A 23,996-nucleotide genomic window follows, 5' to 3' on the forward strand; every position below is an offset into this window, starting at 1 on the left:
ATAGTTACAGTAATTGTGTTCACACAGATTAGCTATTCATTTTATTTTAAACACTGACATTTTAATTGAACACATATTTAGAAATGTGTTGGAAACACCTTTTTGAGTTTACATAAATTGACACATGAAGCAGTGATTTAGGTTTTTAGGATATAACATGGTTATTTAAATGTGCACATTTTCTGCTATGTGACGGAAACATTTATTTTGCCTCTGGACTGCATGATAAAAGATACGCGCATACACTACAACAACGGAGAATGTGGTTTGTAACAAGTTTATTAAGAAACAAATCAAACATAACACTTCAGTTAACAGTCCTCCTTGCTTAAAATTAAAAACAGAAAAAAAGCTAAAACCAAAGACCATATAAAAGCATCCCCACTTCTTTAGGTGGGCCAAAGGGGAAAAAGAAAGCAATATCAATACAGAAATACACATTTGATCATAGCGGAACCTCATAATGAAACAAACGTATACCTGCATCAATAACTTAAAACAATTAAGAAAATAAACATTTTATTTATTCATTCATTAAAAAAGAGCCATCCACTACCTGGTGCGTACTGTATTTTGCCTTAATGCCAGCATTAAGTAAAAGGGTGAGAGAGAAACTAACAGAGGGCCAGCAAAGGTTGTTTCTTTGATACACAGCATAAGACACACCTAGAAGCGGTTGATCTGAGGGACTAATTAAAGCAGGACTGTTTTGCGGGCTCTGTTTTGGTCAAGTTCTCCGTCTCTGGCATCTTCAAAATATATCCAGACCTCAATAACCTCCTGGTGCCCCGGTCTCTGACCATTGTGTGTGGTATGAAAGCCCACTCCAACTATATAAAGCTCTAACGTTCTACTAAACCAACATTAGCGTTTCCTCAACACTCAGACAACATGAATTTGCTCTATAAATAAGCTCTCATTTGTGTATATTTGGTTTAAGCTAGAGGTAGGCCGTACCTTCTGACTTCAGCGTCCCACCCCCCAAAAAAAAGAATTCTTGGCCCTTAAATCCTTACCATTGGATGTGGTAAATAAAAAGCAACATAGAAACGATGAATTGTTAAATATCGCTCAAAATCAAATGTCCTTGGATGACAATCTGTGATTCCGTTCATGCGCTTGTTCTGTTACAAGCTTTTATGATAGAGTAACTTAGTTTCTAACCTGTATTTTCTTCCCTACTTTCCTTTCTTTTTTTTATCACTGATTTTCCTTTAACAACTAACATACAACTAACCACACCGTCACGAAACGCTAAATCATCTTAAACAGATTTCAGGACCTTCGACCAAAGGGCACACTAATGTGCTCTATTTGACCTGCTGGAGAATGTTTTATCTCATTTTTGTGATTATATTTACTTGCATATATAAAAACAGAGGGAGATGTAAAAATGTTTAGGAATTTTAGATCTGTCTGGAAGTGACAGATGTACGATTTACAGATATTACTGTGAATTTGTCTTTACAACTCTTGTCTGAGTGTTAAAAAGGTCCTACCTGGCATATATCGTAAATTGCATAATTTCACCTGGTTTTATAAGAATGGAGGGAGTTTTAATGTCATTAAGGTTTGAGTTTTAATCTCATTAAAACCAAAGAAAACAGAAAGGGAAATAATGTAGTCTGAGGAAGTGAAAAAATTTCTCCATTTTGGAGAATTGTCTTCAATGACTGAAAAATGTGTTAATTTTAAGAATAAAATAGCCTTTGCAGCAAAACACTGCTTAAAACAAGCCAAATGGGTAAAACATTGACGTAAATGAAAATGATGTGTAGCGCACACTCAGATTAACACTGACCTCAATATTCACTTCCTGCTTCTCAGTTCACGTTCAAAGCATGCTTCAACTGACTGTTACAGGAAGAGAGTGGAAGACAGAGCGCATAGAGAATGACGGTAGAAAAAAAAGACCTCCTTGTTCACAACGTCAGCAGCCTCTTTTTTGATTTTAGACATAAAATAACAATCTACTTCTACTGCACAAATCTACCTAGCGAAGCTTACTAGTTTCTTCTACGAAGCACAAGGACAGACATGTCTATATATATAGAGGAAATGAAAATACAAAAAGTAAACATCCTGACTTTCACACACAATACGAATAAAATAATTAAAAAATGCCATTTCATTACAACAGGATAAAATAAGATGCCTTGCATGGGGGGGAGGGGGACAAGAGCAAACATAGGTAGAAAAACCATGCATACCGAAAGGCGATATGGGGGACTTAAACTGAACGTATCACATAGTGCAAAAATCCCAAGAAGAACCGAGGGACTAAATCAAATGCGAATGAATCTCTGACTCACATCAATACCAGCCCAGCCCAACCCACCCAGCCCCTTCACCAAACATCCCATCCGAAAATCCCCACCGGTGTGGACTTTGGTCTGTCCTGTGATAAACAAGGCATCAGGAGATGAGATTGCCGTGGTGTTGGAGGTCTTATGACCCTATCCCTGCCCACTTTGGTGAATGCCGCTAGCGCATCTTGTGATCATCAGTGTTGCCCATGTTGGAGCCAGGGCTGGGGTCCTGCTGTCGCCTGGGCTGGGTCATCACACACACACACACACACACACACACACACACACAGTCACACATGCAAAAACATGCACAAACATCCACGCAACCCACCAAACAAACCGAGACAGAGACAGAATACAGTTAAAATAGTTGTGCTGTGCTCGAATCGCTCACATGTTAGCTCTCAAACTGACAAACACAATACCAGTATTAAGTTGCAGCCCGCATGCAATTGCTTTCTGTGTCCAGCAGGGGACGGCAGAGATCAACTTCAGTCTAGACGCTAAAAATTGAGCTGCTTTTTTTGGTTGGCAGACATTAGTCATTAGTCAGGGGGGAAGAGTCTTCAAATCACTAGCCTTAAAAATAAAGATATGACTGATGGCCTTGTCACAGATACATATGTTTATGTGCCTATGTCTAAATCTCTCTCTGACATAGATGTCTGAGCACAGACAGGGCAGACGGACAGACAGACAGACAGGCAGACGGCGAGAGAAAGATAGACGAAGGGGCAGCAGACATAGAGTATCTCGCATAGTGTGAGGTCATCATCTGTGGACCCGGCGATTATAGCATGAGCTACGCAAGGCTGTTTTTACTTGACCCGACGCCTGGGAATCCCATCTTTAAGCATTCGCATTAAAAGATGAAGCTGTTATAGCTGTCATAAGCACAGCAACAAAGCAGCCTGGTGCATAAACTCACTGTAAACAATATGCTTTAGCTTGCTCTAAACGATTTCCATGAACTGCACAATTAAACGTATTTGTTTGTAAAGGTTTGAGATGAGGGCTTTTTTTTGGTTTTTGTTTTTGCAGCGGGGACACACTAAATTGCTTCTTCATGATGAATCACTTGTTACTTGAGTCACTCTGGATAAAAGCATCCACTAAGTGAATAAATGTAAGGTAAGTGCGACAGTAAACACACTTATGTTATCAGAGATATACATTTCAAACAAATCCTGCTCTTTTGAAGTTTGTACTCAAAGAATAGTTTTTTTTTTTATCACGGTTTACATAAAAATATTAAATGTTACTTGACCATCAAATCGACATATTAAATTGGTTTCTGACTGATTGTTTGGCAGTTAAAAATTCTATTACCAAAAAAAACCTACATTTTAAAATAAATTAACATGGACAATAGCTATTCTAATTTGTAGAAATATTTGACAATATAGTTTTTACTGTATTTCTTATCAGTCCTGCTGAACATCTTTTTTATTTTAGAAAAATAGTATATATATATATATATATATATATATATATATATATATATATATATATATATATAGATAGATAGATTTTCTATTATATAAAAGTTGTTGTTCATGTATTTTTATATTGTAAAACAAAATGTGACTGCACCAAACGAGACGTTTGTTATATATATAGGGCTTTTAAAAGCACAAAAATCATTTTTATGTTTGCTCTGTAGTATTTAAGCTTTGAAAAAGTGCATTTGTGTGGATGAGAGGACGCAGCATCAATCATACGGAGCCCGGCTGAAGCACTCTCCTGTACCACAAGTCAATAGTGCTTAGATTTTGCTGGGCAGACAGCGCTGCTAATGAAAAAGATCAATACTAATGATATATTAATACTTTCACTGGTCCAACATCACTCATGCTCTAATCCCACCTGCAGTAAAGGCCTGGGTTTCATGAAAAATGGCCTATCTATTTTTCATCCATCTCTTTACCATCTATCACGCAGAAGGCCATTACACTCTTCAATATCTTTCAGCTTTGATTCGCCCCCTTGGACTCCCTGCATAGACAAACAGTGACGGAACTGCATTAAGACACGCAGAGAGAGGACAAATAAGTGTTTACGCGCAGCGAATGTTCCTTTTTATCTCTCAGTGAGCTCGTAAGTGATTTTGAAGTCTCTAAATGCATTGTTCGTCCTTTCTAAATGAACCTGGCCCACTTTCCCAAAAAAACGCCGGCTTTTTGCTGATCCAGACTGCTATTGTGCTAGTTTTTATCCAATTACAGATGATGGAGTTTGAGATTTGACCACAGCTATGCGACCATTGTACAGTATGAAGGCTCAAGGTACGTTCTGAGCTCGAGTATTATTCCCCTTCCAAAATAAATGCGACCGAACCACGCAGCTCGAAAACAAGCTCTGAACGAAGATCAGACTTCACACAGCTCGGTTTGTTTGAACTGTGGTTTTATTGCAAATAAAGGTTATGACATTTTCGTGAAGAATATCCATGGAACCATTGCATTTTAGTGGAAACGATTCTTTAAATTATTAAAACATGGTTGCATTAAGATCTTTTCACTGAAAGGTGTTTTTGAAAATTCCTTTTTGGAACCTTTATTTGTAAGTATTTGGAGAAATTTCTAAAAGATATTCATACTTTTGCTAAGAAGGAATGCTTTACATTGATCGAGTGGAACATCGAGTGTGATTTATAATATTAAAAAGCTATTCCTATGCATTGATTGATGCGCTGTTAAATGTCTGACCTCGGCTATATGCAGCGTTGTACAATATGTAACGCGAAGTAGAGGTTCGATCCAAGCTCATCTCATTCGCTTTCCAAAATAAAGCCGACCGAACAGTGCGGCTCGAAAACAAACTCTGAACGAGGGTCAGACTCCACACTGCTGGGATGAGAAAGCATGAATTATAGAATAATTACAGGGTTTCATTTTTCCACCGCTCACAGTGACTTTGAGCTTTGAGGGAAAAACATTTGGCCCGTGAGTCACAGATCGCCTGACTGCAATGAGTAAGAAATTTGATTTTCATAAGCAGCCAGATCTATTTAAAAAAGAGACCTTGGCATGATTGATTTTGGAAGAGAGGATGAAGAGTGTGTAAAGGAACGCCTGAGGGTGTAGATTAGGAGGGAGGAATATAAAGGCGGCGGTTCATAAGGGGAATCTTTCTGGTCATGTGCTGCCAAGCTGTGCCTGAGAGCTCCCAGAGGGCTTTGCAGCAGGGGAGTGGGTGGGCGGGGCAGTGAGGAATCTTGGGATAGAAGTCTGGTCTCCATTACAGAGGTCTGAGAAGAGCGAGCAGGGGGTCTCGCGCGCTGGTAAAACGTTTTTTAGCGATTACTGTATAAGGGCCGCAGTCCAAAGTTGCTTATAGAAGCCTGATATCTCACTCACACACCTGCAGAACATGTACCCACTAACAAATATAGACACAGTAAACACACACACAGAGTAGAATACATAAAGACACAGAGATGCTCTTTCATGCACATGCTCTTGTGAAACACACACTCACGTACATACACACACTTACAGACAGACACGGTTTAGTGCATGACACAAGGATAGAGAGAAGCAGAGGAGACAGACCCTGGTCCTTGAAGGCCATCAGTCCCAGATTTTTGATGCCACAGGGTCCTAAAAAACACAATTTGGTTTTCATCTTAAGAGTGCAGTTTGGATTGACTGTAGAATGATTATATTTGAGGACTTACAATGCAAAGACATGCACTAAGCCATGAGTAAACAAGTAAAGCACTTCAACAGCTTACACGTACACAAACTCACATATATGCATGCAAACATACAAAATCCTAAGAAACACACATGCCCTTCTTCATTATGCTTTTGTTCTGAACGATTTAAAGTAAACAGAATATCAAGGCAGCAGTTCACCACATAAAATCCTAAATTGTTGTCTTACCTCCTGAGTTATTAAATGACTGAGCTGTGCCATCGGCATCTGCTAAATGACAAGTGATCAAATCAGTATTGCCCCAGACAAGCTGTTTAGCTACGTCAAGAGCTCTCAAGACATCAGGGAACAGACAGATATGTTGTTGAGGTGGCATTTATTTACCTGCTCCTGCAGTGCAATTTTGAGAGGAGACAGAATTCACAAGTACTGTTTTCGTATAAAAATGTCTTTTAGAGATAGTCATTTTCATGTTCAAATGTTGTTTTTCTTGCATGACTTTCAGAATTAATGGAAAATATATATATATACATAAAATCAATGCTTTAATTAATATAAAAAATATTTAGATATTACTACTCTGATTTTTCTCTCTAAAATATTAATCATCTTTCAGAATAATAAGAATAAGAATAATAAGAAAACCCTCAAAAATCAAATGTCCGGATGCATTAGAGTAATTACATATTTTGGAGAAAATGTGCTTAATTGTCATGAATAAATAATGTGACATTGCAGAAATGTCCTAATAATAGGCTTAATTTCCTTTATCCGAAATATTATGCTTTTATTTAGGTGTGAAATAAAATGTAGACACGATTTTGTGAGATTCAATCCTCTACTTTAGCTTGACCCATAAGAAAAGATGCCGGTGGCACCACTTAATCATCTGCCTGCTCGGGAGCTACTAAAAATAGTATTTTCAGTGAACTGCTCCTTAAAGCATCAAATGTTTTGGCATTGGATGTCAATCAAAATATTAGCAAGAGGAATTAGGTAAAGATTATGCATAAAAGCACATACATAGAAGTATTGTACATGCACAAGTGGAAAACACATGTACACATATGCACACACATAGTATAGAAACACACACAAACACACTCAGACGTAATGTTTAACTCCTTTAAACATAAGATCATATCAGATTTTCAGCATGCACTAACTGACTGAAACTTCAGACTCATACACACATCCTCACTCACTCCAGCTCTCACCTCCATGTCCTCACGGTGCGAGCGATCCCTGTCCTCAAAATCACGGGTTCTTCTACGGGCTTCCTCAAAGGCTGCTTGGGCTAGAGCATCCTCATGCTGTATAAACGCAAGAAAGACATGAAGCCAGTCAGTGGTCAGTCATTTCAGATGTACACTAAACATTTCGACAGCACGTGGTGGTTTGTCTGTAGTCTGTACCTGTGCCCTCTCCTCATCATATTCCAGACAACCCATCCCATCCAGACGCTGAAGATCAATCCAGCCTCTCCAGATCACACACACTCCATTCAGGATCATAGGGGCCTTTAGATAAACCTGCACACACACGTAAGTTGCAGTGGTTGTTATTAAGACATACGCACAGCACAAGAGCAACGAAGATTGCAAAAAAAATGATACAAAACTGTGAATACAAATGCTACATTTTTGGCAGATGCTTTAAAAAAAGATATTTTCTTCATCTTACATGCTCTTATTGTCATTGATTCTTCTGCAGACTACTATATGCCACAGATATAACTAACTCTCCAATAAACCCACTTACACAGACACAACAAGCCTTTGGAACAGGTGAAATGCCATAACCACCTACTCCACAGTTGTAGCCGCATATGAAAACCCCCTCTTGACGTAACACCCGGCCGTACAATGGTTCATTTGAATTGTAAAACACTTTGTGAGTTGTTCAGTGGAGGTTACTGCTGGAAATGGCCTCAAAACTGGATATACATACACACATGTAACCATTACAACTTTTTCTGTTTCTTCCTGTCCTACCTCAGCCCAGCCAAAGAGTATAGGGCAGCCTCCAATGTTTGCTTCCTGTGATGAGTGTGTTTATTTATAGAGGCCAGCGTAGTAGAGAGTAAGGGTACACCGAAGCAGAGACAGTCAAAGCCTGTCTGAATTTATTTATACTGAGCATGGCCAACGAGTGCAGAGCGGGCGAACACATGATTGCATCCGTATGTGAGACTCAGAGGATGGGGGTGGGGGGATGGGGGGCTATGTATAAGACAAGGTGGACAAAGAGTGAGAGAGATGTTGAGAATGTGGAGACAGGGGTATATGGCTGTCTGTCTGGCTCGAAGCCACAGAAATATCACATCTCTGCCACTGAGGAATCCAGGCTGAGACAAAAGTGTGCAGTCTGTCGGTCTGTGGGTGCTGTTTATTTCTGTAACTGCACTGAAAGAGGCCAGCTATAAATTCATACACATATGCACGTATCCTCAGCATTACCCGCCAAAACCAACGAGCCATTAGAGTCACCAAATAAGAGCGAAGTTCCACCGTGCTGCTCCAAAAATCAGAGGAACACAGGAACACTGCAGTGTGTTGTTGAGTCCCCCACTGGGCACTGATGTCTGCTGGAGAGACCTGCCAGACAAACACACTACGCCAAAGCAGACACAACATGAGCTTTGTCTGACTTTACTGCCGTCCTTTAAACAAATGTGTGTGTGGAGGAACTGCTTTTGGAGTCATTCGAGAGGGTAAACGGCTCGCTGCCCTGGTTTCGTACCCACTAAATTCACCACATTGATGTGAATGGTGTCTAGCACCAATATAGATCCCCAATGTACTTATCAAACACTAACTTTTCCTATTTGTGTAAAAAGGCACATGGTTTAATAAATAATGACTTCTGACACGACATATGACGTAAGTTGAGTCAAAGGACACGTGATAACCCCCCTGGAGGTGTAAAGGTTTGTTTCATGACGCAGTACTTGCGGATACATAAGATTTACGGTGCTTCGAAATAATGGGCACTGTAATGGAAGAGCCAGTATAAATTTAAAAAAATCCTAGGACGTCTTGGGGGTGAGTAATACATTGTGCCATTTTCATTTTGGGTGAACTATTCCTTTTACACATCCTAGACGATTAAAAGTAATATTAAAAGTAATTTTCTTAAGTTTTGAACAGTTACATATTGACATATAATCACATGACTGTTATCTAACAATAGCCAATACACACTGTACTGTGAAAGAGAAGTAACAAATCTACCATACAAATTTTATGTGAAATGATGAACAAATGCCAACTGTTCAAGCTTTCAACTGAAGACCGCTAAAGGACAAATAGTATTAATAGCGAATAAATATTTGCTACTGTACCTTTAAGACTTTTTAGAAATAAAGGTAAATGGTTGTTTTGACTCTCAAAACGCAGAATTGATGTTGATATATAAATGTGAGTCATGGATCCATCGATAATGATTATTTCCAATGTCTGTAGATGAAAGAAAAATATGAACAATATTGAAGCATTGTTAAAGTATACTCCTCTTACTCATGTTAACCAGCTTCTATTTTTAATAAAAGCAACAATTTTGTCAAATACCCAAGTGAAGTCACCACATATGCATAAACACCAATGTAGCTCTTGCCCGAAGATATTTACTGTTGTGCAACCACTAAAAGGCCACTATTATGAATCGACACTGATGAAATGTTTACCAAAATCAAAAGATAAACCACAACTGTGCTACAGGTCTAAATAACAAAGACATGAGACAAGGAGTCTCATTAGAATCAATGATTCGATAAACCACTGCTGTTGGAGTCGTGGTGTAGCAGTAGTGCATGTTCACAGCACATCAGTGCAGATCGGTAAATAAAAACAAAATCCAGCTCGTGGCTATTTCATTTGTTTTAATGTACTAGGCTGCTGCTAAAAAATGTAAGCTTTTAATCTTCAAAAAGTATTTCCACGTGTATAAACACCTCAGAAATTAAAACATGAAGTCCCAAAAAGTGAAGTGAAAAAAGATGTCAATGTTTTCACACCTGAGGAAACGGCAGCTTTCCTGCCAGTAGTGAAGGGCTTTTCTGACTACGTTCCCTCTAGAAACAAGCTCCCTGGAACGGCTCCGTCTACCTCTTCCACCCCCACACCTGCCCTCCTGAAACTCCTTCCCCATGTTTCTTTACAGGATGTGCCGTAGGCTGTGATCTGTGTCCCCCTCAGCAGTAAAACGCAGGTAGGAAAAATAAAGCCTGCATAGCTCTGAGGCAGTTTAACTAAACATCAGTGAAGTCAACGATCTGAATGAAATCATATACTCAGCCGCACTGTGATTTTAACTGAAAACATGCCGGACTTTGAATACTCATGTAGAGATAATACTAGGAAAATTCTACAATGTAATTAAAGAGCAAATTTACAACAAACTGCTGAGGTATAAAAAAAAACATCATCATCCAAACAAAGCAGGAATATGATATTTCAGAGGAAAATCGCCTGTTTCTGAGAAGCACAGCATAATGGGCTATACATCTGAAATAAATGCTGAATGCGAATCTAAACCTGCATGTATTTTTATCATTTCGGATTGTTTAGCTCTCTCATCCGTCCAACTCAAACAGTTTCTTCTCCCAACAAATACAGGCCTTATAGCCATTAATAACATATTTAAAAAGCCTTCCTGGGTTTCATCCAGAAAGAACATTCATAACTCCATCAGCCTAAACACACAGTTTTCATTGGGACTGAGCCAACAATGCAGACGCATGAGAAAAGCAGTTCTCTTTCTCTCTTCCTTTTTTCATTGGGTATTTCTAGAAGGTGATGAGTAGTCAAGCCACCCCCTGAGGAGTGGTGAAGAAGTGGGTAAAAGAGCTGGGATGGATGGGTAGTTAAGATCAGGTTGTGGGTCACGTGTGTTTGTGAATTGTTTATGTGATATTTTAGTCCTTAAGAAAGACTGTCTTTGTTTCTTCATAGTTAAAGTCGACATGAACTGCTGTTTGCAATTAAGGGAATTAATTAGATGGGGAAAAGTGGGGGATACATAGCATAATGAAGCTAGGCCCAATGCAAGTTTGCTAAAAGAACAATTAAAATAAACAATCATTCACAAAAAAAAAAACAAAAAAAACATTATTCATTCATAAAAAATTACAATCAGGCATAAAAAAATTATTATTATTGACTAAATTAAAATATGTTTATACATTAATCAAAACACTGGGGTCGCATAAGAAATATGCTCAAAAAGGCTTTATTTTGTCAAAACCGGTAATATTGTAAAATGTATATCATATATATGGTATTATACATGATATAATATTATAGATAGCACTTTAGTATAGTATATTCTGCATGACCATATTCTACATCCTAATCCTACCTAAGACCTAGCTTTAACAACTACTATACTAACTATTAATAAGCAGCAAATTAGGAGTTTACTGAGTAGAAGGTAATGGTTTGTTATAAATGGTAATAAATGGAATAAAGTGTGGCCTATTGCACCATCATAGTAAATATTCTATCATCTGTGAATATGATATGAATATAAAAAAGCAAACAAATCTAGCAAAAGGAAGTTACATTACAACTCCAACATTTAGAAAACAATACACACACCTCAGTGAGTCTACAATCTGAGACCTATAAAGACCGTGGGCCATATTTAGCTAATAAACACGTGTGAGAGATGTCAGAGGTGGGTGTCAAACGGAAAGACTGTGGAGGTACAGTAGACGGTGGAGCTGGGTGGGGCAGCTGTAAGGATAAGACACAGAGGATCTGTGTGTGTTTGTGGAGCAGAGCAGAGGCGGGAGGGGGTGCGAGAGCGCGAGTAAACACTGGGATTGAATTCAGCCACGGAGGCTTTTGATTCAGACAGCCAAAACAATCCCGGGCCCTGCGTACAGCCTATAGGCCCCAGACAAGACAGACGGGTTTACATGCATCTGTTCATCTACCTCTCTCTCTCTCTCTCCTGCCCTCTATATCGCTCTGTTTTCCTCTGTGTCTGCCTCTCTTTGCAGTTGCTAGATTAAGTCATCGTACCTGTAGCGATATAAAAATGTGGGTCTCACTGATGTCTTTTGTCTGTGTCACTGTGCCACGACTTCAAAGTCTCTTTCTTTCTTACAAACACAATAGCGCAGTCAGAGAGAGCAGTCTGAACATGTTCGTACCCCAGAGTTTACATGTACGTACCAGTGCGTTGAGACATGAGGGAGGTATGCACAGCAAATTAAGTTTATTAACTATAAATACACACACCTTCTGTCTGTTTTAAAGTGAGATCTGTAACATGATTGTTAGTGAGTCAGCAGTTCAGTCACTCCCAACAGATGAGTGCGGCATTAACTAGCATTCAAATATTATGGTTTTGCATATTTATCCACATTTTTTACGGCTGCCACATATGGTAAAGTAAGTTATAAGCAGAAATATTATGCTCCCTAAGGCTGAAATTACAGTATTTTATATATATATATATATATATATATATATATATATATATATATATATATATATATATATATATATATATATATATATATGTCAACCATAGGACACAGTTTTATGTATATAAAATGTATATGTATATAAAATATGTTCTTTGTTTTTAAATGTCAATTATCTGTGTGTTTTCAAAGATCTATTTGAATCTAAAGATGAATCTGAATTTCATGCATTCTACTGACATCATATATCATTGCATCGTATATCACAGTAATGCTAAAATTATTATAGTATTTTTATCTATGAATATGACATGAACGAACTTCAACAATTTAAATCGAAAGCTCGGTAGGAGCTTGTTCATCTAGTCTGTCAATCAACATAAAGATATACAAGCGTCTGTTTTTCCACGAATGTTGACTATTCCTCCAGCACCCCATAACCATTCTACCATTGTTTTTCATTTCAACTACATATTAACCAACTTTATTAAGTATTCCAGGGGTTACGTAAGGGCATGTAACAAATTAATTTGTGATTTCACAGACAATTATAAACATGATGACCCATACAGAACCTGTCAGCAGAGAGCAACTGAGACACAAAGTTTGTAACGTGGCTCTGAAATTAGTGTCCTGGTTATCCGGAGACCCCCACTGACTGCTTTTGGTGAAATGTGGCATCAACCCAGCAGGAGAAGCTGATAAACTATACCTGTGGGCGTTTGCGTTAAACAGGCCATTAAAAGACAAAATTAGACTGTCAATGATAAGACAAAACAGAGACAGAGAGACCCAGAAAACAGGAAGTGCAGAGTCGACACATGCCACCTAGCGGGTGACATCCTGTTTCCCACCATACACCTCTCCAGGGAGCAATGGCTTGTGAGGAAGAGGACGAAGACGATGGGGGGGAGGGACACACCAGTGGCAGATGTGCAGCCAACAGCCATGTGGAAATGATCAATGTGACCAATTACAGGCAGAGCACTGCGATACACATAAAGCACGCCTTCTCAATCTAGTATGCAGGCAAGTGCGTATACTACTAAGGATGTTACCAGCCTTCCTGTCTGCACCCCTCAAAATATATTTTTGCAAAGGTAAACAAATAATCCAGAATAAATTGGTAAATGAAAACAGGATCTGAAAGGCGTTGTCAGATGTGGAGTAGGGCGAGTTTGTTTTTCTGCTGGATACATGAGCGGTCCCACGTTCTTGCAGTTTTGCTGGGCTATTTCTAGCCTGACTAGCACAGGGGTTTCATTTACGAGCGGGCCAAACCCAAGGCCTTCCCAGGGTGCTTTGGGGCAAGGGGAGGCTTCGACGTGCTCTCATATGGACCTGAATCCCACGCTTCACAAACGAAGCCCTGCCTCCCACACACACACACACACGCTCTCCTCTAAAATGATTTCCACATCTGTAGAGACAGCCAGACTTTTTTAAGCGCAGCTACATGGAGAAGGAAAAAAAAATGTGGAGGGGAGCGTAGAAAACTACTTGACCACAGACTTCCTCCTCAAAACGAAACGTCAGCTCCCACATCCCCCACACCCTGGTGTACGACACTTGAAAACGAACGCAATGGCAGCCCCCCACACACGCACGCCCTTAGATTTTACAAATAATACGAACATCGGAACATAGTCTTTTGAGCTTAAACTAGAGTTGTTTTGAAGAGTATCAACAAATCCACTAACTCCTAGCATGTAATTTAAATGTTATTATAGCAAAGTGACAGAGTGCTATTGATTCAGGCTACTTCATTGTCCGTACATCTATGCAGGAAATGAGATGAAACTAGCAGAACGTTACTTGCACAGCAGCCAACGGTGGCAGCCAAGTACCTTCTTCTCTTCAGAGAGAAAAAGAGAGTGAATGGGACTGAGGGAGAGAGGAAAAGAGGCCTTCATTAGAAGTGTAGGCCACACACAGCACCCCACTGGATCAACTGTTTGAGCACACATTGCAGATGTCTTTAACTGAAAAGCACAAATTCAAAGGAGACTTTAAAGGACTTTGAAGAGAAGAGCTTGTTTTGGGAATTTGTTTATAGCATCTGCTGAAGACCAAAAAGAAATGTACCGAGAGTTACGGTGCAGGCAGGGATCTGGCAACACGTACAAACTAGACCAACACTATTTTATTAGTTCCACTTTCAAGCCTTCATCGAAAGTTACAAGATTAGGTGAAATGTTGTTGGTTGTTTAAGTGTGACATTGTTTTAGTGCCATATTAATATACAATTTTTAAAGTAAAATGTTATAAGTGAAAATTAATTAAACATCTAACTTTATTTTAATTGAATTTGTTATAGATGTTTACCCATTCATTATAGATATTTTTTCTTTAAAAGACAACAAAAATAGACATCCATGAGATGTTTGTGCTTAACAGCGGTATGTATAAACTGGAATTTTGAAAAAAATAAAATAAAATAAATCAGTTTCTGTACAGTTTCAGCATGACTGTTTTCTTTTTTCTTTCAAAAATTCTTGATTTGAACCAAATCAGTATATTAGAATGATTTCTAAACAATGTGACACTGAAGACTGGAGTAATGACTGCATTATAAAATATATTTAAATAGAAATTGTTATTTACATTTTTTACTGTACTATCTTACTGTACTGTATTTGCTTAAATAATGTGGTCTTAGTATAATTTGATGAGAAATATTTGAGCTCAGCTTGAAAAAGTGTTCTTTAATCACTTTAATCATGCTCTGTAAAAATCAGATACTAAAGTGGCCCCAACTCTATTCTAAAGACATAAAATTTTCACTCATATGAACAATTAAAACGGATTTAAAATCAACTGAATTTAAATATATCTAAAAGTGCAAGTTGTGATCAATTAAAATAACATGAACTGTGATGAATGAAGTAAAACTGAACTGAATTGAATAAATGGGCAGTGGGGAGACCCAATGCCGGTGGCTGTGGCAACAGTGAGATGTGTGACTGGCGCACTGGCAGACTGCCCCTCGTTCACACACGTGCCAGACCATCATCAGCAGATTTGCAGCGTGCGAGGGAAAAGAAAACCAGCAGAGAAGCATCTGAAGCCAAGAGAGGAGGAGGCAGGTCCTGTAAGAGGGGGGCAGAACACACACACACACACACACACACTTACACGAACGCTGACAGAGGGGCATTGTGTCCCCGCACCACATGAGTAGAGCTTTTTGTGAGTAAGAGTGTGTGTGTTTGTGTGTGATCCCACATGAGTGCTAATTATGCGGCAGTTGCTGATCACTGGATTATTCACACATACGAACATAATGTGTCTGATGAAACTGCGCCTGTTTGTGTGCTCCTCTATATTTGTGAGTCATTGCCCTCAAAGGGCCTTTCCTGGACTTTCCCTCTTTATGTTCAGAGAAACAGAAAGAGAAAGATGGCCCATGAGAGCTTCACATGTCATAGTAAGTGCTGCATCAGCTCTGTGACTCAAATACCAGCGGTCACACAGATTTGTGTGAGTCACACAGCCGTGGTACTACAACAAAGTATCATAGGCTGACACTGTGACCCACTGCCCATATCTAATCTAACTAATGTCCTCAGTGTATTCTTCCTCTCCCTTAGCTTATCCTGTGACAGTACAACGCATTGCCCAGTGCCTAAAACGCTCTTGCAAACAGAGCAGCTGCCTCTCTGCCAGTCTTGTGACTAAGCTGCTGAGGAAGAGGAAGTGTCAGTTCCACATCAAATAACCCAAACATGACCAAATGTTAATGCTACATATCACTGCCTTACCTACTTCTATATATATATATATATATATATATATATATATATATATATATTTAAAAATCTAAATCAGCACAAATGTCTGTAGTGGTCCAGGCTTGTTTATGCTGGTTTGGTTGGTACCTGTCTAGCTGCTCAACCAGCATACTGTAGCCAGCTGGTTGACCAGTATGGTCTTTCTGGGTGAAGATGGTTGGACAAGGTAGTTGCTGGGTTACACAATTAAAGCATCTGGCACACCAGCATTGGAAACGTAATATATTCTGGTGACCAACTATGCAGGTCTTTTCAAGATTTATATATCCAAAATATAGTTTTTTTAATAGGTTTATACATACAAAACCTACATTTTTGTATGTTTAATTATTGAATTATATATATATTAGTTATTTATTATTATTAGTGTCCAAATAAATGTTAAATATTAACATATTAATCAGCTTTCAACAGTATAATTATACTAATCATATACTAAACAATTGAGAATCATACACTATCAGACTTTAAAGTCATTCTGAATGCACCAAACTCAAAAAAATGCACCATTTCTTTGAGAAACTTGACAACTGAATATGTGAATAATGGCTCAAAATATCAAGCATTTTTAATATCCTCCGACTGGATAGAATCATACCCTGAAGCTGAAAGGCAAAAAATGCTGTGCAGATTTTCTTTGAAATTGGTCAATTCTAACTGCTCAAAACCTGCAAACTTACTCAGAATATCAGCTACTTCAGCTTCCATCAATTCATCCATACTCTAAATTAGGGCAAAAATCTGGACACAAGTGGTATCATGCCGATCTTTAGAAGGATTTCTGAAGGATCATGTGACACTAAAGACTCTGCTTTGCCATCATAAAAATAAATTTCATTTTTCAAAATGTAAAAACAAATCATTATTTTAAAAAGTCATTTTAAGTTAAAATAATATTTTCCATAATTCAGTTACTGTATTTTTTATTAAATGCAACCTTGGTGACCATATTTATTAATACTTATTATTTTTTTTAATTAAAATACTAAATAAGCACTATGATTATTTATATTGCATATATGATATCATGGTAACACTTCAGTACAGGCACCAATTCTCACTATATTAACTAGATGCTAATTAACATGCCTATTATTACTATAGTTAATTACAGTTTATTAATAATTATAAAGCACATATTCTGCAAGCCCATATTTTATATTCCTAATCCCAACACTATCTTAATGCAGAGAACTGCACCTTTAAATAAAGTGTGACTTACATTATATATTTAAATAAACATATTATTATTAAATGTTGTTTTTAATAGTACTTCATTAAAAAACCCATACAAAAATGTATCCTTTGGGGCTGCAAAGTTGCAGTCAAACCAGAATCGAATCTGTGTCCCCATGAGAGCATCATAGCTCAATATATCATTAGCATATATGTGCTAACCACTGCAGTGCAAAGATCCCCAGTAGAGCAAAGGGTCATCAGTGTAGAGCCCCCCTGCCGTCCATCCTGGTTGTCATAAACTTGCCTGACTCATGGCCCTGAGAGCGGGATCCTCCTCCTCAACAAAGACATGACATACGACTCTCCATGCACTGAGTCATATCTCTGTGTGTATGAGTAAGAGCAAAAGGCAGCTGTTCTTTCAATAAAGAGATACTAACAGGCCCCAAGGACACACATACACACACACACACACACACACACACACACACACAAACAGATACACAGCAAAGAAACTACCAGTAAAAGAGGGAGGGAGTGAAGGTTAACATTTAAGTGGGAGGCATAGCTGCACTCCTGATGTCTTACAAAACTGACACGTACGCTTCTCACACTATTTTATCACAATATATTTACACTGTAAGAATGATTTTACAAGAAGATACTGTTTTAGTGTTTCTACCTATCTGGTCTCATGGCATAAACGTACCTTTGTGCACTTTTAGCGAGACAAATGCACATTACTACAGTTTCAAAAAGAAATGAACACTAGAGGCAGTAAAACTCTGACACTTTTTATTCCTTTTTACACAAAGTTTAGATTAATAAAGCCAAATTTTTACACAATTACTTGAAGTACATGATGTTATGACTTTAAAACAATATTTATAGGCTAGAAGATTTGAAAACTGATGCTTTCTAATGTTAGCATCACACGTATCCTGCTTTATATGTATGGGTTTTCAGGTAGGTTCGTTCGGTAGCTCATGGCGTATAGCGATGTATTTGAGAGGCAAGGAGCTCCGATTTAAATCCCATGTAACTACAGTCAATAAATGCCTCTTTATATTAGTTTTGCATTTCTTAACACTATCGGGTAGGTTTAGGAATGGACTTGGTGTAGGCCATATTTCCAACACGATAAAGCATTAACTTTTAGGAACAGTCCACGGATATTTCAATTCTGAACCATCGCAATACATATCTATATCAACGGTGCCAGAGTTCACGTATTGCGCCTGTGTTTTAACGGCTGAAACATCAAAAAGTGCACAGAGGTACAAATTTTTTTATGAGATTAGGTGGGTTTCTACTCTACAACAGATTTCATGTTTAACTCCAGACCTTAGTTTTTGATATTTAAAGCAATTCCTGAGTTAAAATAGTTTTTATTTCTTTTTATGTCTTTGTTGTCTTTATTTCTGTTTTCAGTCTGGTTATCCATCTACTCATTAATCTGTGTTCACTTTAAAGCTTTTCGGTCTAGGTGACATTATGCAGACACCAACATATCGAAAAAAAAACGTGTGTGTGAAGTTGCAGTTGAGCTTTACACACACACACACACACACACCCACGCACACAAAACAGGTGCGGCCCGGTGCAGGTGTTGAGCACGCCTAGGCAAAGCAGCCGGAGAGATAGAGCATGCTTCTCTGTGTAATCAGAGACAGGCAGAAACTAAACGTTTGCAGTATTGTTTCACGCACACGTACTCCAGACACTCCCATGTGCACATATCCAAATTAACCGACAAAAGCCCTCTTTTGTTAAAGCACTCGCAAAGAGGAAGGTAGAAGCCCCACAGGCCTAAAGTTCTCTGCAGACGCCACCTGCCACAAACACAAAGACCAAGGGGTGTCAGTCCATTAGGGTCGTTCTGGCTCTCCGTCTCCTCCCACAAACCCCTACAACCTACAATTAGGCTACACCTTTCTCCATTAGGATAAAGCCCCTCTGGCCAGCTCTGACACGTACTGCACCACACACAAATGCTGTTTGTTTTTCAAACAAATGCGTAAAATGCAAACTAGTTAATTAAGTTATTTTTGGGCAGTTGGGTCAAATGTTTAATGCAACCTTCTGGGTATTTTTTATTTAACTCAACTATTGCTGTAAAAATAACTTGATTTCTTGATTAAAATGAGCCAAAAATAGGTTGGAAACCAACATTTATAAATATGTTCAATAAATTACCAATTAATAATAAGTTGAGTAAATTATAATTAAATAATCTTTAAAAAGTAAATAAATGTTCACCTTTTTCTGTCTCTGGTTATTATGTGTCTGGTTTTTAATTTACAACCCATTTTGTCCTTTTTAAGTCAGCCAGATAGTAATTTGTAAACAATATAAAAGATACATAAAAATACCCAGATGACTGTGTTGAACATTTAACCCAATCACTTGGTAAAAACAATCCAGTCTCTAAGTTTGTCCACTGTGTTGTACTTACACCAGCATTTCTTAAGAGTGAAGAACTGTAATATTGTGAAACATTATTACAACTTCATTATTAGAACTTTCTGTTCTAAAGAAAATATATATATATATGGATTAATAAGTTATTATTATCTATAAAATAAATGATACAATTTACAATTAATATAATAGTAATTTATTAGTTTTCCAGACAAATATATTTACATTAGTAATTTATAAATATCCTAGCTTTATTAATTATGTATTTATATTAATGAATTTGTAATTTATGAATTTATTATTATTATGAAAAATTGTAATATGCAAGAAATCACTATAATATGCAGATTTGAAGAAACTTGTTATCAATGATGAAAATAAAGCAGCCTGATATTTTTATAGAAACTGTCATGTATTTTTTTCAAGATTCTTTGATAAACAGAAAGTTCCAAAAAAAGCTATAAAAAAGGTCATTTCTGTCACTTTACTTTACATTCTTTCAGCTAAAGTTCATTTTATTCCAAGTAATAAAAAAATGGTTTTAGTTTAATTGGCTGCTCCAAAATAACAGTGACAATCAAATGGTTGCTGGCTCTGTCTCCAAACACTGACTTTCATATTGTAAAAGTGAATCTTGGAAAGAAAAGGGCAGACCATTTAACTTCAAAACTTATTTACAGATTGGACAGGTGCACTGAAAAAAATGCACTGCAATTCTGGTGTAATTTAATTCCACTTGTACTACTGTAAAGGCATTTGTTTCATATTATCTACATGATTTATGTGAATCTTTATGGCGTGTGATAATGTAGATATTGAATGGAACATAAATTGTACTTCAGATACAAGACATTTTATTACAATCACATGCTGCCATCGCCAATGTATTTAAGAACAAAAATCTATTTCAATAACAATTAAAAAAAAAAAATCTCTTTTGACACGTCTGCCTGTGTGAAACATGACTTAACAAATTTAACCAGAAATAATTATGCACAACATAAGTGCAGAGAGATGTTAGTGGACAGTGACCACACCGGTCACCCACCTGTGTCCTGAGAAAAGGCTCTTTCCTGGAATCAACCGACAGGAATGTAAAACCACACAGAGCTGCTGTATTTCTCACCTTAAACCCTTGCACAAGCATAGAATAAAATAACCTCAACCCAAAAAAAGATCTGGCTCAGACAACAGCACTGTCAGACACAGAGTCAAGAGTAAAGGGCTCTCACAAACACTTGAGATACCACCAACACTCAGTCTAACCCCGGCCCTGCCATTCCCATACACTAACATCACATGTGTTAATATTACGAGAATGACGAATCTTTTTTCATCCATTTGTCATTTCTATGTTCTTTTTTTGCTACATGTGATGCAATTGTGAGGCACAATTTTTTTCTAGAAAACTTTTCAGGGAATAATATTCATAACTAAGGAATTAATTGTATATGAAAGTGTGTGTGTGTGTGGGGGGGATGTGTACAGTTACAATGCTGACAGTTTGAAAACTAGTTAAACTAGTTAATAGTTTATAAGTATTAATAAACAGTCAATAAGGTAATAACAGGCATGTTAACAAAAAAGTAGTTAATGGTGAGAATTGGTCCCTCAAGTAAAGTGTTAAAGAAAAAATTTTATTAAATTACTTAATACTATATATATATATATATATATATATATATATATATATATATATATATATATATATATATATATTTATATACACTATTATATATATTAACTTCTCAATTTTACTATAAGGGGGTTATTAAGTAAATATTGTGCATCTAAGAGTTTTGGTTACCAAAAAGGTTTTGTAACCCCTCTAGAGCTAGAACATAAACACATTATATGAATGGAAACATTATGCTGTATAGAAAATCTTAGCTGAGTGTGATTTATCTTTCTTTGTACCAAATGTAGAAACTGCACATTCTGAATGGTCTTATGAAAGGAAATCTTCTGCAAAAGAATGTCAAGGAGAAGTCTGTATCATCACCAGGAAAAACTAATTTTGCATTACATCCAGAAATGGGAAAATCTTTCTTTTTTTTCCATTTTCTCTCGCTCCTTCTCACTTTCTTACACCGATCCAACCCAAACAGCAGAACTGGGTTTCTGAGCGGACCTCCATGTTTCCGAAGGAAAAGAGATGGACCGTGTTCAAAGAATAACACAGCAGATGAGTTCTACCACACACACCTCAGTAGTAACAAATTATGTATATAGCAGTTGAAAAGGTCACTAAAAATGTAGCAAGCCTACAAAAACTTTTGTCCCATACAGTACATTAGCCTCTTCCAAGATGAAAAAAAACCTGTGATATATCACACAACCAAACATTTATGGGCTGTGACAGAGCTTTGGATCTAGATTTTATGCAGACGTATACGAATATTATGCTACCGTTATTTAGACATTAGTTGTTTGCTTTTAGCAAAGTTGCAGTTTTCCAGCAATTACACAAGAAGATAATATGGTGCAACTACAGTTAATTCTTTTAAAAGTCAAATGTTTGCTGTCTGCTTGGCTGAAACAGTTTTGCATTTCTCGTTAAGACCCTATAATGAGCTTGTCTGCAATGAGGCGTCATGAAAAAACCAAAGTGAGTGTGATACGTGAAGAAGACGGAGGGAACCTGGCCATACTGAATGGGCACAGAAAGAACAGCGTGGTGATGATGTGCAGAGTTTATTGATCAGAAGGGTGTGACTGAAAGGCCGAGAGACAGGCCTGAGAAACCCGAGCTGGGCACTATAATTGAATCCCTATGGGGGAAGGCAAGAATATGATGGACAAAGCATCCACCCTCTGATTACATCCCTCTCTGCATCTCCTCACAATCTGTTCAGAGTTACACCACTGGCTTTCCATGAAGATCTTGCTTAAGAGATCGTTGCATGGCCAAATACAATGAGGCCATTTTTCCCTCCAACTTCAAACAAATTGGGATCAGATCAGAGGCACGTGAGATGGCAGCAGCAGGAATCAATTAGCACGTACGCTTTGATGATGTCATTGACAGGCAATCGGTGAATAGACCAGCTTCCGTTTGAGATCGCAGGAAACATGAGACTCCACCGCAGCCCACTGCATTTTTACGGAAACTAGTTTATCATTCTGCATGTCGCTACAAACTCGGAGCAGAGTTCACAAAAGCCTCATTATGATTAACCAAAGTTTAACTAGCAGGGTAGTTCCTGTACTGGAACTGGAAATGAACAATGAAATAGTACACACTTGCAAGTCTAAATCGTTGTAGAGAATTTATTATTCCCAAAGAATCGCTTCAAAAATGATGCACTGATTCATTTGGGTCATCACTCAGAAATATCCATATTTTATATTTACATTTAGTTAAATAACCAAGTTTTCAATTAGACTGTTTAGATGTGGTGTTGTTTATGGTTTCAATGTGTCACCCATCTCATTAACAAAAGCTTTGAGAATGAGTTCAAATGAATCATTACATAGAAGTGGTTCAAATAAAGCAACAAGCCAAAGAAGACCGTGTGCAGTGGCAAAAGCACAAGCACACTAAATTAAATGTACTGTATCATTATTAATTATTGAAATAAAAAATCCAAATAATAGCCAAATAATAATGTTCATTATATTGGTAAATGTAAGTTGTGTATGGTTGCAAAGCTGTAGTAATTTACCGCATTAAAAAGATGAAACGTCCCAAATGAAAATTCTGTCAGTAATTACTCACCCTCAAGTCATTTCAAACCCTCAAGCACTTCTTTCATCTTCGGATCACAAATTACAATTAAGATGTAAGCTTTCTGACCCTGCATAAACAGCAATGCAAATACCATATTCCAGGCCAAAAAAGATGGTGAGGACATTTTTAAAATGTGACATCGGTGATTCAACCATAACTTTATGAAGCTACAAGAATACTTTTTAATGTGCAAAGAAAACTCAAATAATGGCTTTATTAAAAAAATATATACAATTATATTTGTCGGCTGCATTGCTGCCTATGCAGGTAAGAAAGCTAATGAAAAATATCTTACTTTGTGTCCTAAGCATGAACGAATGACACAAGGGTAAGCAATTAATGTCAGCGAAGTCACATTCGTGTCTATAGTAATTTTAAAGAGAGGCTCATCCAATTACAATTTAGATTCAGAACTATCTGTTTGAAAAATCTGTTTGTGAATGAGACCAAAACGCTGACTTATGATAAAAAAA

At 37.5% G+C, this 23,996-nt stretch overlaps 1 protein-coding gene across 10 annotated transcripts in view; it reads right to left on the bottom strand.

The window, feature by feature from the left end:
• Window positions 1–261: 261 nt before the first annotated feature.
• Window positions 262–23,996, bottom strand: part of cbfb (core-binding factor subunit beta) — a 33,671-nt gene continuing 9,936 nt past the window's right edge. The window contains exons 4-8 of one of the 10 annotated variants that reach the window (XM_043264928.1): window positions 7,385–7,501; window positions 7,187–7,282; window positions 6,198–6,236; window positions 5,864–5,911; window positions 262–2,548 (exon numbers count right to left, since the gene is read on the bottom strand). In XM_043264928.1, the coding sequence (XP_043120863.1) occupies window positions 5,882–5,911; window positions 6,198–6,236; window positions 7,187–7,282; window positions 7,385–7,501 (282 nt within the window). In that variant the 3' untranslated portion in view covers window positions 262–2,548; window positions 5,864–5,881. Of the gene's footprint in view, window positions 2,554–5,863; window positions 5,912–6,197; window positions 6,240–7,186; window positions 7,283–7,384; window positions 7,502–23,996 lie in introns of all 10 variants that reach the window. The other 9 variants (XM_043264927.1, XM_043264925.1, XM_043264924.1 and 6 more) reach the window with 9 other exon arrangements.

This window comes from Puntigrus tetrazona, chromosome 18 (assembly GCF_018831695.1).
Source record: "Puntigrus tetrazona isolate hp1 chromosome 18, ASM1883169v1, whole genome shotgun sequence".
Classification (NCBI taxonomy): domain Eukaryota; kingdom Metazoa; phylum Chordata; class Actinopteri; order Cypriniformes; family Cyprinidae; genus Puntigrus; species Puntigrus tetrazona.